The sequence below is a fragment of the Phallusia mammillata genome, chromosome 2, assembly GCF_965637545.1.
Source record: "Phallusia mammillata chromosome 2, kaPhaMamm4.hap1.1, whole genome shotgun sequence".
NCBI lineage: Eukaryota > Metazoa > Chordata > Ascidiacea > Phlebobranchia > Ascidiidae > Phallusia > Phallusia mammillata.
In genome coordinates, this window is record NC_137253.1 from 12,941,202 (window position 1) to 12,953,618 (window position 12,417).

General features: G+C 37.3%; 6 protein-coding genes across 7 annotated transcripts; 3 read left to right on the forward strand and 3 right to left on the reverse strand.

Annotated features, from left to right (window-relative positions):
• The first annotated feature begins 486 nt into the window (after window positions 1–486).
• LOC145212469 (T-complex protein 1 subunit delta-like) lies at window positions 487–3,049 on the forward strand. Its single transcript, XM_080080600.1, has 4 exons — window positions 487–1,191; window positions 1,751–2,302; window positions 2,368–2,598; window positions 2,666–3,049. Exons 1-4 carry the CDS (start codon window positions 634–636, stop codon window positions 2,930–2,932), a joined length of 1,608 nt encoding a protein of 535 aa, XP_079936726.1. The 5' UTR covers window positions 487–633; the 3' UTR covers window positions 2,933–3,049.
• On the reverse strand, window positions 2,662–4,837 carry LOC145212472 (uncharacterized). Its single transcript, XM_080080602.1, has 3 exons — window positions 4,436–4,837; window positions 4,186–4,372; window positions 2,662–4,121 (listed from the first exon to the last, which is right to left on the reverse strand). The coding sequence occupies exons 1-3, from the start codon at window positions 4,711–4,713 to the stop codon at window positions 3,576–3,578; spliced, it is 1,011 nt and encodes a 336-aa protein (XP_079936728.1). The 5' UTR covers window positions 4,714–4,837; the 3' UTR covers window positions 2,662–3,575.
• A 163-nt stretch (window positions 4,838–5,000) lies between these two features.
• On the forward strand, window positions 5,001–6,309 carry LOC145212473 (proline-rich protein PRCC-like). The gene has a single exon (XM_080080603.1). The coding sequence runs from the start codon at window positions 5,295–5,297 to the stop codon at window positions 6,162–6,164; it is 870 nt and encodes a 289-aa protein (XP_079936729.1). The 5' UTR covers window positions 5,001–5,294; the 3' UTR covers window positions 6,165–6,309.
• A 177-nt stretch (window positions 6,310–6,486) lies between these two features.
• LOC145212477 (tRNA-uridine aminocarboxypropyltransferase 2-like) lies at window positions 6,487–7,544 on the forward strand. Of its 2 annotated transcripts, XM_080080609.1 has the most exons (4): window positions 6,487–6,572; window positions 6,694–7,081; window positions 7,151–7,279; window positions 7,340–7,544. In XM_080080609.1, the coding sequence occupies exons 1-4, from the start codon at window positions 6,487–6,489 to the stop codon at window positions 7,457–7,459; spliced, it is 723 nt and encodes a 240-aa protein (XP_079936735.1). In that variant the 3' UTR covers window positions 7,460–7,544. The 2 variants fall into 2 exon arrangements, with proteins under 2 accessions (XP_079936735.1, XP_079936734.1); XM_080080608.1 differs by having other exon boundaries at window positions 7,151–7,544.
• LOC145212476 (ribosome biogenesis protein NSA2 homolog) lies at window positions 7,057–9,371 on the reverse strand. Its single transcript, XM_080080607.1, has 7 exons — window positions 9,189–9,371; window positions 9,021–9,088; window positions 8,590–8,716; window positions 8,380–8,523; window positions 8,227–8,311; window positions 8,072–8,166; window positions 7,057–8,007 (listed from the first exon to the last, which is right to left on the reverse strand). The coding sequence occupies exons 1-7, from the start codon at window positions 9,189–9,191 to the stop codon at window positions 7,747–7,749; spliced, it is 783 nt and encodes a 260-aa protein (XP_079936733.1). The 5' UTR covers window positions 9,192–9,371; the 3' UTR covers window positions 7,057–7,746.
• Window positions 9,372–9,863: 492 nt separating this feature from the next.
• Window positions 9,864–12,416, reverse strand: LOC145212475 (INO80 complex subunit B-like). The gene is made up of 5 exons (XM_080080606.1): window positions 12,356–12,416; window positions 12,163–12,289; window positions 11,088–11,154; window positions 10,784–11,020; window positions 9,864–10,392 (listed from the first exon to the last, which is right to left on the reverse strand). Exons 1-5 carry the CDS (start codon window positions 12,378–12,380, stop codon window positions 10,042–10,044), a joined length of 807 nt encoding a protein of 268 aa, XP_079936732.1. The 5' UTR covers window positions 12,381–12,416; the 3' UTR covers window positions 9,864–10,041.
• Window position 12,417: the final 1 nt, after the last annotated feature.

Sequence of the window (12,417 nt, forward strand, 5' to 3'; positions counted from 1 at the left end):
TCACAAGGGGGAGCTGCTCTTCAGTACATAAATTTTTATTTTTATTTGTATTTGATGACACACGCGGACACTTCACAGAAATGTTTCTGTTTAGTAATGTAAGCACAAGAAGTTCCATTGTTTTAAAAATCCACCAACTTTCTAAAAAAATAATAAAAAATCTAGCAGAAAAAACACAAAAACCATTAAATAACCACATATTAGCAGCTGCAGAAGTAAATGTATCAAAACATTTAATTTAAAATAACCTTGTTGTAAGCTTTGCGTAAAAATCCCCAATCAATGACAAAAATATATGCCAGGTTACCATCTGTTTGTCCACTGAACCGAGACGAGGCATGGATTCTTCTGGACGTTTCCGTTTAAAAGCGTGTTGCTTAGGCGATAGTTAGAAATCTGATAAGTATGAACAGGTTACAGACTGGTCTGACGACATCATTTAAAAAACGTTTTTCGCAGCATAGATGATGCTACATTAAAGTTTTTTTTATAACTTAACCCCTTCAACCTATATTGCACGATTTGCTAAAATTTGGTGCCAATAAATTTTAACAGACAAGTGAACAAAACGTTTCATTCTGATTTTAGAATTAATTTGGCTTTCTAAATCGTTAGTTAATACCATAAATCAGCATGAAAAAACCTGGAATGAAACCTAAGAAAACTGGAACCGCTGGCTTGTTTAAAGACAAGGTAAAGCCAACACAAATTCGGGAAAGCAATATTCAAGCTGCCAAAGCAGTGGCAGATTCAGTTCGTACCAGTTTAGGCCCAAAAGGGATGGATAAGATGATTCAAGATGAGAAGGGCGATGTCACAATCACCAATGATGGGGCAACCATTTTAAAACAAATGAAGGTGCTTCACCCAGCTGCAAGAATGCTGGTTGAGTTGTCGAAAGCACAAGATGTTGAAGCTGGTGATGGCACCACATCAGTTGTTGTGATTGCTGGAAGCTTACTTAACGCTGCTTCAAAGCTTCTCGGTCGGGGTATCCATCCAACAACGGTGTCCGATGCATTTCAAAGCTGTGCTGCCAAATCTGTGGAAATCCTTACTGCGATGTCCCATCCAGTTGAGCTGACAGATCGTGCTACATTGCTGAAAAGTGCCAACACATCCCTGAATTCCAAAGTAGTGTCTCAGTATTCAGGAGTGCTTGGCCCTATGGCTGTGGATGCAGTCCTGAAGGTACAGTCATTTTTTCAAAAACAAAAATTGTATTTGTTTATTTTAATGCAGATTTGTGTATAGCGATGGGACGATACCAGGTTTTGAAGCGAGTACCGATACTGAGTACGAGTACCACATGTATATACCTTCGATACCGAGTACTTAAGTACAGTGTTGTACTTAGTTGTATATCACCGGCTAATTTATCTGCCATGGTCGGGGTACAGGCGTGCGCACACACACATGCAGAAAAAAGTAATCTCCATACGATAGCGAAAAAAAATCTGTAACCTGGCGGAACTTTTTTCCAGTTTTATGCTGTCCGAAGCAAATATTTTCATAAAGTTGCCCGTATTCTTATGGTGTAAACGGACCTTCGGTACTCGCACGTTGGTATCGAAAACTGAGACAAAAAAATTCGATACCGAGTACGAGTATCGATACCACTGAAATCGTTCGATACCATCGATACCGAGTACCGGGTACCCGTCCCATCACTATTTGTGTATAGTGTGTATTAACTGAATGCTATGTAACTGTAATATCAAGGCATCCAATAACTTTTCTGTTTTTTCAGGTTGTGGATCCAGCCAAAGATGGCAATGTTGACCTTCGAGATATCAGAGTAATTCCGAAATTGGGAGGCACAGTTGATGACACTGAGCTGGTTGAAGGGCTTGTGCTCAGTCAGAAGGCTGTATCTGGTTCTGCTGGAGGCCTTCGAAGGATGGAAAAAGCTCGCATTGGTTTAATTCAATTCTGCTTATCACCACCTAAGACTGATATGGAAAACCAGGTGGTCTTGTCAGATTACACACAAATGGACAGAGTTTTGCGCGAAGAACGTCAGTACACACTCAATTTGGTAAAGCAGATCAAAAAAGCTGGTTGCAATGTTCTGCTCATTCAAAAGTCTATTTTGCGTGATGCGCTTAGTGATTTGGCTCTTCATTTTCTCAATAAGATGAAGATTCTAGTTGTGAAAGACATCGAACGTGAAGATATTGAGTTTGTCTGCAAGAGCACAGGCTGTAAGCCAATTGCAAGCATTGATCACTTTCAACCAGATATGCTTGCCACTGCAGATTTGGTTGAGGAAATTAGTGTTGGTACAGGCAGAGTTGTAAAGGTACTGAATGTGTTATATTTTTTTACAATTTCTAACATCTATTTTAACATTTTCTTTTTTATCAGGTTACTGGTAGCAGTGTTTCAAGCAGAACTGTTTCTATTTTGGTTCGAGGCTCCAATAAACTTGTTCTTCATGAAGCGGACCGATCAATTCATGATGCTTTGTGTGTTATTCGATGTCTGGTCAAAAAGCGAGCCATTATTGCTGGTGGTGGTGCACCTGAAACTGAGTTGGCTGTCCAGTTGGCAAGACATGCACAAACACTTAGTGGCATGGAAGCTTATTGTTTCCAGGTACATATTCCGCTTGTAGACATATAACCTTCGTCTAAAAGTCTAACTTGCAATTACCTTTCACCAGGCGTTTGCTGATGCCCTTGAAGTTGTGCCATATACACTGGCTGAGAATGCAGGTTTGAACCCTATTGCTACTGTCACTGAATTAAGAAATCATCATGCAAATGGGGAAACAGGATCAGGCATTAATGTTCGCAAGGGTGGAATTTCTGATATGAAGCAAGAAAATGTCCTTCAGCCACTACTAGTTTCAACTAGTGCCATAGAATTGGCTACTGAAACTGTACGAAGCATACTTAAAATTGATGATATTGTTAATACTCGTGGTTGAATCTAACTTACAGTTGATGTCATTGGGTTTTGATGGCAGCAAAGTTCAGTTGTTACATGTGGTTGTAAAATTGTTGTAGTCATGTGTTCCATTATCAGTAATAAACGGCATGCTATATTTTTTGCTTCAAAATAATTTTGTGTTTTACTTCTAAGGTTCAGGTTTCTCTAAAGCTGCAAATTATTATTTTTTAATTGACAGGCAAGTTTTGACAGAATGTCCGTAGACAGAAGTACAATGCAGAAAAGAATGGGGCTATTCTAAAATATGCAATCTACTAAGAAACTAAAGAAGATGTTGATGGTTAGGGCTTTTAGGGTTGGGGTGAGGATTTGTAATACAAATAACTTCTCAGATACCTTTTTCTGCCTATTTTTTTATATGCAGTACCATAAAAGTGTTTAGTACCGCCAGTAGTCTCTGGTACCACTCTCAACACCCAAATTTGGCATCTAAACTGAAGCCCAACTGTCCATTTAAAACTACATCATATTGTTATTTTCATTATAAACCCTCACCCAGACCCTAAAAGCTCTAACCGTCAACATTTTAAAAAGTTGCATACTCTGTTTTTAGTAGATTGCATATTTCAGCGGAGCCCAAAAGAATGTGCATCTTTATTCAAAAAATAATGAAAGATTTATTATGGTACACGGTACACAAATCTTCCAGATTTATCAAAATAGTTTATCCCATCCTTTGTTTCAATTTCAAAATCATAATCACTGGTTTCTGGTTCAAAATCATCATTGTTTTCCTCAAAATCTTCAGCTTCTTCATGAGAAGATTTGGATTCATTCAAATCTTCTGATGTCATAACTTCCTCATGGTTATCCTCATACATTACATCTTCTTCCTCTTCACCACATTCTTCTTCGAAGTCTGCATACAGTTCACCAGCATGTTCATCCAAATGCATCCAATCATCATCACCCACTTCAAGTTCATCATCATTGAACTCCTCAAAATATTTGTCTGGGGATGGTGCTGCCCCAGTCTTAAATTTTTTAAACCAAGGGTTAATACTAGGTTTTGTTTTGGATATATTTTCAGCATTTTCTTGAGTTTGGGTTTCAGGTTGAGGAGCAGTATATGGCTGGAGCTGTGAAACTTTTCTATTTTGTTGCAGGTTTTCAGTGCTGTCTTTTCTAGAGTTTGATACTTGTCTTTTAAGTGCAGAATTAACAACCTACACACAAGTACTCTGGCAATTAGTGAACAACACCAATATTGACATGATTGATTTAAATTACCTGTATGGGAACATTTAAAGCATTTGCCAACATTGACTTGTTCCATTCCTGTGGGTTCTCTTCATGCAAAAGTTTAATGTGAGTAATTTGATCGTCTGTTAGTTTTACTGAAGTATGTGGTTTGTCTAACTTTAACAGTTTCATAGACTTTTTATTTTCGTATATATTGCGTCTCTTTCGTGACTCCCTGCGCAAACAAACATGAAAATAACTTGCACCTTATTTTTTAACACAATACGAAACACCTTACTTGATTACAATTTGTTGGTAATCTGGTACTTCGTCGATAAGATTGTCCAACAATTTCTGATCTTGCTTTTCGATAGTTTCTCCAACAAAACTGACGTCAATCTTCGGATATTTCTCTTTTATAAAACGATTAAAAACACGTCGTCTGTTGAAATGTTTTCCACCACGGACTTGTGTTACAACGGGTAAGACTTTTACAGCAACGCATAATTGTTTCTGCATCAAGCACGCTTCTTTTGAAGCAACGATTATCGCAGCCCAAACACCACGTGCAGCCATTTTGTTGTGTTGTTCCAAAGTGAGAGAACAGAACAAGCGTGAGAAAAAGGCGAATTTCTGTTCATGGTTGAGCGAATCCGCGTTTTTCGTCCAAAAATGTAAAAGAGCGGCTGGTAATTCAGCTCCAGGGCCTGGTGTTGAATTTGAAGGTTTGAAAGTGGGTCGTACTCGTACCTGTTGTGGTTAAGTTTGTACAGGTTAAGATTGTGTTTGATTTTTGTTGGTTTGCATTGTTACTTTGACATAAAATAGGCTTTTGTGATGTTCTGTTCTTAGGCAGACCTGTAAAGAGTTGCGACTTTTATGTGCTTGTTAATTTGTTGTTGTTTGTTGGTTTGATTTCGATATAACTAAACTAGAATTGTTAGAAAAACAGGATGGTAAAAACCAATGTCGGATTAAATATTCCAAGGGAAAACGTTTTTAAAAAAACAGTATTGAATGTCATTGGATTAATCAATGTTTTTTTTATTATTTGCAAATGCCAGGTTAATTGTAATTTTATATCTTTTTGTCATGTTTTTAATCACTGACTTTGCTACCTTAATTTAAATTTTTAAAAGCATTAATACAAAGGCAACATGTCTCTGGGATTGTCGATGTACAACAGTTCCAGTGAATCCGAAGAAGATGAACCACCTGTTGTGAAACCAATTAAAAAGCAAACAGTTAAAATTCTTGTTCCTGAAAGAAAATATGATTCATCAGATGAAGATGAACCAGCAGAAAAAAGAGCAAAGACATCGACTGGCACAAAATCAGCCAGATCAGGCCTGTTTTCAAAACTTCCACCTCCAAAAAATTCCATTGGTCAAGGAAAACAGCCTAATAGACCTTTAATACCTCATGTCTTTAGTAAACCAAAAAAGGACAATCCCATTGCCAAGCCAGTGAAAGAAGTGGAAAGTGACAACAGTGACGTTTCAGACAATGAAACAAACTTTTTCTCGTATGTAGAAAAAGTTGAAGTACCAGAAGAAAGTGCTTCTGAACCAGTTAAGGATCCAGCAGTTTTTAATCCCACAGTCCAAAATATTTTGGAACCGCCACCCCCACCACCTCCTCCACCGCCACCTGAACCAGAAGTTGCCCAAGAAACTCAAGTTACCAACAGTTTTCCCTCAAGCAGTGGACAATGGAAAAACGATGAACAATTTTTGCGTATTCAAGGCAAAATGAATCGAAAAGAGAAAATTGAATTCATTGATATCAATGCTGATGCAGCATTAGAAGGAAACAAGGAACTCTTGTTAAAGTCTATTTCAGAAGAAAAGAACTTGAACAGACAATCACACAAGAAAAGCAAAGATGGACCATCAGCAATAGGCAAGCGTAAACATCAAATGTCTTATCTGATTCATCAAGCCCGTGCAAGAGAACTTGAGCTAAAAAATGCATGGGCTGCTGGAAGAGAGGCCAGAAAAGCTGCTAGAATGAGATATGGATTTTAAATTACCTTTTTTACTTATTGTTGTTTTTGCATCTATCTTATTACTGTTGTAAACCCGAGCCTGTTTAAATGCTTTGTCATAGTTGGGTCCATTAATGATTTTTGAGTACAATAATGATTTTGTAAATAGTATTTTTTCTCACTAGGCCTAATAGTGCACATTAACAAGTTATCTTGACAAACTGATTTACTTTAGTACTGGTCAATGTGAATTTTAATAAACTGCAATATTTTGCAGAACAACAAATTGGTAATCGGTTTAGTGAAAAAACCTTATTTTGTCACTAAATTTAATGTGAACCAAATACAAACCTCAAATTTGAATGGAAAATGAAGGTAGTTTTTTGGAAATCTTTTCTGACCTAACATTTGAGAAGGAGCCTAGCAGGACAACTTGTCTCAGATGCAGGTAATGGAGCCCAAAAGTTTTGTCTTATTTAGAGGACTTCTACATACATTCTGATCACAACCAACCAATAAGATCACTGACAAAAATGATCTGTTGCTAAAAATTGAATCTTCTTTTAAAGGCGACCAAGCTGTGTGTGTTTATGTGAATATTTGCCAAATGAAGTGCTCCCAATTAAAAACACAACTTTGCACATTCTTCAACATCCAAATGAAGAAAATAGACCACTTAACACTGTGTCAATTTTGGCAGCATGCTTGCCTAAAAATGCCTGTCACATTTACAAGGGCAGAAAATTTTCACCACAAGGCTACCCAGATTTGCATGAAGTCTTGTTGAATGGGGAAACATTTCTTTTGTTCCCTGGTGAAGATGCAATTGACATTGAAGAAGCCCTTGTGCCAGAACACATTAAAAGTGGACATTGCAATATTCTATTGCTGGATGGAACATGGAAACAAGCTGCATCAATTTACAATCAAAATAAATTTCTCAAAAAGATCAAAAAGGTTTCTATTTAGCAATGTTCATGTGTTATTTTGAAAATGCATTCCATCAGGTACAATGTACTTATTTAGGTGCAATTAAAGATATCCACTGTTAGCGAATACGTAATAAGGACCCAACCAAATGACAATAGTGTTTCAACTTTGGAATGTGCTGCAATTGCTCTTTCACATGCAGAGCAAGACACACAAATAAAAGAGGTCAGTTTTCCTAGAAAATATTTATGCGATTTCATTCCAATGTTTTTTTGTTATTTCCAGGCACTTTTGAAACCGCTACGGGCCTTGTGTAAATTTCAATTGGATCATGGTGCTGTGGTACATCAGAGTAAAGAATATGTGGCAAAACATGGTCCAGACTCTGTGAAGTTCATACAATAAAATATGTGCAGTTACATGTGGTTAGCTCTTTTATGATATCACTGGAAAAATTCATTAAATCTTTTTAAATGTCGCAAAGACCCCATATTCTGTGTTTTATTGTTCAGCAAAAACATAGCATTTGTTTCAGCATTAGTCCGAACAGGTTTATAATTGAGATTTCTTTTAAAGCATATGACGCCAGTATTATACAAGTTTAGGGCCATTTTTCTTTGAAATTCTTGTTTGCAAACTTTGTTGAGTCAAAATACCAGATCAGAAATATCCTATTTTGGCGACTATCAAAACTAAACCAACAAAACTGCATTAATGCATCCATCATTTTCTGGATTGTTCGTCACTTGAGCAAACTTTCCCCAGATCACTTTTCCTCCTTGGGTGACAAGTCCTAATTCACTGACATTAACTTCAATTACAGTTCCTTTTGTGATTACTCCAAGTGAAGTGTACATTGTAGATGATGGGTTCTTTTTTACTCCGATAATTGGCAAACAAAAGGTAGCTTTTAATTCTGGATGTGTTACATGTGCTTTTTTGAACCGCAGTGCCTGAAAGGTCATGGATTTTTAGTTTTCAAATAGTGGAACATTTTTACAATTTTACTACACATACCATAGGACGAATAAATCTTTCATATTTTGGGGGTTTCCTTGTAAAGTTATCAGGAACATGACACACTTTTGTACACATTCTCTTCCACGCTTTTTCTGTAAAATCAGATGACAGAAGGTTAGATACTCTGCTGCAGAATATTTACACCAACCCACTTTTTCTTTTTCCAGTTGTAATAACTCTGAATACTTCAGCTTCACTTTGAGCTCGCACTTTAGGCAGGGGGACTTCCCATTTCCCCTGAGAAAGAATATTTTTTTATATTGTACTAGGAAAAAAGTATAGAGGCAAACATTCAAATCACTTACAGCTTTTTCCTTTCTTTTTTGTTTGATCATATTTGACAATACTTTGGCTCTGCTCTGCCCTTCACGATCCAGAAGATATGCAGGAACGGCTCCATCTGGTGTTTTCTCATCATCTTTTTGTTTTGTGTTTCGTTTTTCATGCATCTGTCAGGCATAATATGCATGTTAGTTTGGTATCTAAAAAAAACAAATTTAAAGATACTAATTTACCTTAATAGTCTTTTTCATTTGAATCTTTTCATGATGTCTCTGTTTATTGTACAGTTTAGCTTTAAGACCAATTAACTTCTTGGCTCTCTTTGCCCGAATGTGTGCTGCCCGACCTTCCTTCTTCCGTCTGAGTAATCAAGTAATATACTAAGTATATGATAAATTGATAATAATACAATGAGGGGTTAAGAACATTTTCAACAAGAAAAGCTGCTAAGATCATCCCCAAACAGAGGAATGTAAACCAACACACTACAGCCCCATGAACGAAACATTATAGACAATTTTGACGTCACACATAATATTGTAAGTGTAAAGTTTTTCGCGCAACTATTATGCCACTGCCACATCTAATATACAGCAATTTCGCTTGAATGGTAGTTGGTACGTTTAATTGTTTCTTTACAAACAGACACAATGAAAACTCGTACTTGCGTTCGTGGAAATCCAGTCGGTATCCATGACGCTTTCTGTGAAGCTCTATATGTTCGTTTTGTGGCTGAAAAGTGAACAGCGTTAACCTTAGTTTTCTTGATAAAGCCCCGCCCCCAACATGCATCACTTATCCACCGCTCTTAAAAGTAAACAAACATTCTTACCATTTCGGTGCTTGTGTTTGTGTCCTTATCTCATTCTAGTTCTACTCAGAGGTTTTTGAACATACGCCAGTCGCCAATCGTATCGTAGTGAAATAAAAAATAATGCACCGTGGTGCACGATTACTTCACATACGACCAACGCTAATCTTACGGAACTTCGGACAATTAATACGAAGTTTAGAAAGTTTCTTTATGTTTTTGTACCTATGGGGCGCCGTTGTCGAATAAATTAAGTGGCCGCAAGATAGCTAAGTTGCAGCAAGATAGCTAACCTGCAACGAAACATAGCTAACTTGCAGCAAGTTAGCTAAGTTGCCGCAACTTAGCGTCGCAACTTAGCTAAGTTGCCGCAACTTAGCGTTGCAAGTTAGCTAAGTTGCGGCAACTTCGCGTCGCAAGATAGCTATCTTGCCGCAACTTAGCGTTGCAAGTTAGCTAAGTTGCCGCAAGATAACTTAACTTGCGGCAAGTTAGCTAACTTGCAACGCTAAGTTGCCGCAAGTTAGCTATCTTGCAAGTTTTTTGTTTGTTTTCAAAACGGCCTTAAGGCGCCGTTGTCGAAAAAATTAAGTTGCGGCAACTTAATTTTTTCGACAACGGCGCCCCATATGTACCATACATATGAATTCACAAAAACTGAAAAAGGTCTCTGATAATATAGAATGTTTCCACAAATAAAGTCAGTAAAATGATTTTATTACAAAAGAAACCATCCCATCCCAAGGTTTTGCTACCCGTTCATTGGAAAAACTATCCAGATACTGCGCCTCCCGATTCCAGACTCTTTTGGCTCAGTCGAGCCCGTTTCACAGCGTACCGCGTTTCAACGACAACATATCAAGTTGGGCAACTGCTATTCCACAACCACCATTGAATTCTTAGGTGCAACTTTGCTGGAATTCATTTTGTAGCAAGCCAGACTACACAACGCCACACCACTTTTGGCACAGTCGTACTTTCTACGTTCTCCGCATATGGCACACGTCCTTGTAGGTGGGGGTGCTGAAATTCTTTTTGCTTTTAAAGGGTAGTCAAAACCTTCTGGAAAAGACATTGCGGCTGCTTCAGCCGTGTTTGTGTATTTGATCATAGCAATACCACTATGCTTTCCCCCAGAACCTTTGCTTTGATCTTTGTTCAGTTTATTGCTTTGCACAAGGCGCTCTATTGTTTGTTTCTTGTTTTCTTCTGCACGCTTCACGGCCTAAAAAAACATTACTCACTAGATTTAGCATCAGCAAGAACATGCAAGCCGTTATTTGCAAATAAAACATCACAGTTTTTCAACATTAACTGCTGCCATCATCATGTAAAAGAAGGATGCAACTCGGTACCCCATAACACAAAAAACTAGGTGTTAGAATGTTACAGATGCAAGTACCCTGATTTTAGAATATTTTCTGCAAATTTAATCTTAAGTACATGAATATAAACGAGCCATGGAGGTGAAATCTTCGCTCGTTGATGATTGCAGCAAAGACATCAACATATAGCCAAAAGCTACAAAAAAGTTATGCCCTGTCACCTACAGAAACCTTTAACAAAAACCATTTTCCATCTAAAAAGTGCTATTAAATTCAACCAAAGCTCCTCACCTGCAGCTTTCGCCGTTTGTTTTTCTCATCCCTTTTCTTTTTAGCTTCTTCACTTAGCTCTTCTTTGGGTGTTGCAGGGATCTCGTCTATCAGGCTGGGTGTACCTATTCTATCCATCTTTGCCCTCTGCCTGGCAGTCATCAGCAGTGGGTCTTTGGCTTTTGGTAGGTCACCATTGTCATCTAACTCTCCCTTCTCAAGTGCTTGTAGCCATTTTTCTTCATCATCCACTAGATCCTCAAAATGTTAAACAGTAGACATAAAGCTTTTGTGACTTTTGTTTTAAACTTTTTCAAATACTTACATCAACAGGTTCTTCCACATTCTCAGGGGTTGGTGGTTTTTCCTCTTCAGTATCAACTACATTAATCCTACAAAAGGATCCTTGGTTAACTAAAACAGGCTTGCTAACCCACTAAGTAAAAAATACAATTTTTATGGTTTGAACCTCAGATATAGAAATGAGACAAAAACAAGCACCACAGGCTGCTAAATAGCTGCTAAATAATTAAATGAATACCTGGTTTGAAAAGCTTTCTAATTTTTAGAGTGAAAAGTTTCTGATGCAGTTAAATCTGATTAATAGCAACCCCAATTTTCCATATCTTCTTGTTCCAATTAACCAAAATTTTCAAGTGTCTACATCAGTGGTCTTCAACCTTTTTTGCGAAATCCCCCCCATGAGATCACTACTTTGTGTCAACATTCTTGCCCCCCCTGAGCAGTAACATGAAAGCTTCAGTTAATAGTCAAAACCTAATTAAATTGATACAGCAACAACACACAGGGTTAATTTTATCTAGTTGATCTAAGGAAGATTTGTTACATCATAAACAAGATAATACAACGATTATGCACAAACGATCACCTTCTTCTGTCATTTGGATTAAAAACCAAGGGGTATTACTCGGCAGAAAAGACAATAAATTCAGACAAGATTTACCAAATTAAAAGTTTGAAATGCTTCGAATTTGGAACGCGCTGGTATAGGTGTGAAAGTTTGAATGAAAGCTTACCCCTGTATTGGAATGGTACTGCCCACCGCTATATATCGTCGTATTTCAGGGTCCCCTGTGGCAATTAATTGCCCAACCCTGCTCTACAGATCACAAAAAATCATCAGCAAACAAAAATGGCAGTTTGTTTAAACTGATGAGCCCCTTCCCACATTTAAACCTCTTCAACTTCAGTTGATGGTAGGACAGAATACCAAAAAATGTTTTTCTAAGGTTGTGCTTTGTTATACATATGTATGGATGAATGTAATCATTTGAAAATCGAACTAACATCGATGCACAAAAGTTTTGACATAATATTAAAATATTTCCACTGTTTCTCCCATATTTCAGGAAAAACAATGTATGCCACTTTTCACTTACTGTTTTTCCTTTGGCTTCATAGCTTTAAGCTTGACTTTAAGAACTGGCTTTACAGATTCTGATGCATCATCATCAAAGAATTTCTTTTTCTTCTTTTGGCGATTAGACCTTTTCAAAGTGTTTGCATCTAAAAATTCAAGATTTTGTCACAAGAAAACATACAGTAGAAAGTGGTTTACACAATATTTTTTACCTCCATCAGGTGCTGGCCCTTCCATTTTGCTTTTTGGGAAGTTTACAGATTTAATATTTATT

What these genes read in the sequence shown, in the direction of transcription:
- LOC145212476 (XM_080080607.1), bottom strand. An exon ending in TACAACTGGAAAAAGAAAAA is followed by an intron (nt 8,167 to 8,226) that starts GTGGGTTGGTGT and finishes CTGATTTTACAG; the next exon opens with AAAAAGCGTGGAAGAGAATG. An exon ending in AAAGATTTATTCGTCCTATG is followed by an intron (nt 8,008 to 8,071) that starts GTATGTGTAGTA and finishes ATGACCTTTCAG; the next exon opens with GCACTGCGGTTCAAAAAAGC.
- LOC145212477 (XM_080080608.1), top strand. Translation starts at nt 6,487, where the DNA reads ATGGAAAATGAAGGTAGTTTTTTGGAAATCTTTTCTGACCTAACATTT. An exon ending in ACAACTTGTCTCAGATGCAG is followed by an intron (nt 6,573 to 6,693) that starts GTAATGGAGCCC and finishes CTTCTTTTAAAG; the next exon opens with GCGACCAAGCTGTGTGTGTT. An exon ending in TTCTCAAAAAGATCAAAAAG is followed by an intron (nt 7,082 to 7,150) that starts GTTTCTATTTAG and finishes GTACTTATTTAG; the next exon opens with GTGCAATTAAAGATATCCAC.
- LOC145212475 (XM_080080606.1), bottom strand. Translation starts at nt 12,380, where the DNA reads ATGGAAGGGCCAGCACCTGATGGAG. An exon ending in ATGAAGCCAAAGGAAAAACA is followed by an intron (nt 11,155 to 12,162) that starts GTAAGTGAAAAG and finishes ATCCTTTTGTAG; the next exon opens with GATTAATGTAGTTGATACTG. An exon ending in ACAAACGGCGAAAGCTGCAG is followed by an intron (nt 10,393 to 10,783) that starts GTGAGGAGCTTT and finishes ATGTTTTTTTAG; the next exon opens with GCCGTGAAGCGTGCAGAAGA.
- LOC145212469 (XM_080080600.1), top strand. Translation starts at nt 634, where the DNA reads ATGAAAAAACCTGGAATGAAACCTAAGAAAACTGGAACCGCTGGCTTG. An exon ending in CTGTGGATGCAGTCCTGAAG is followed by an intron (nt 1,192 to 1,750) that starts GTACAGTCATTT and finishes CTGTTTTTTCAG; the next exon opens with GTTGTGGATCCAGCCAAAGA. An exon ending in GTACAGGCAGAGTTGTAAAG is followed by an intron (nt 2,303 to 2,367) that starts GTACTGAATGTG and finishes CTTTTTTATCAG; the next exon opens with GTTACTGGTAGCAGTGTTTC.
- LOC145212472 (XM_080080602.1), bottom strand. Translation starts at nt 4,713, where the DNA reads ATGGCTGCACGTGGTGTTTGGGCTGCGATAATCGTTGCTTCAAAAGAA. An exon ending in TACCAACAAATTGTAATCAA is followed by an intron (nt 4,373 to 4,435) that starts GTAAGGTGTTTC and finishes TTGTTTGCGCAG; the next exon opens with GGAGTCACGAAAGAGACGCA. An exon ending in CTTTAAATGTTCCCATACAG is followed by an intron (nt 4,122 to 4,185) that starts GTAATTTAAATC and finishes ACTTGTGTGTAG; the next exon opens with GTTGTTAATTCTGCACTTAA.
- LOC145212473 (XM_080080603.1), top strand. Translation starts at nt 5,295, where the DNA reads ATGTCTCTGGGATTGTCGATGTACAACAGTTCCAGTGAATCCGAAGAA.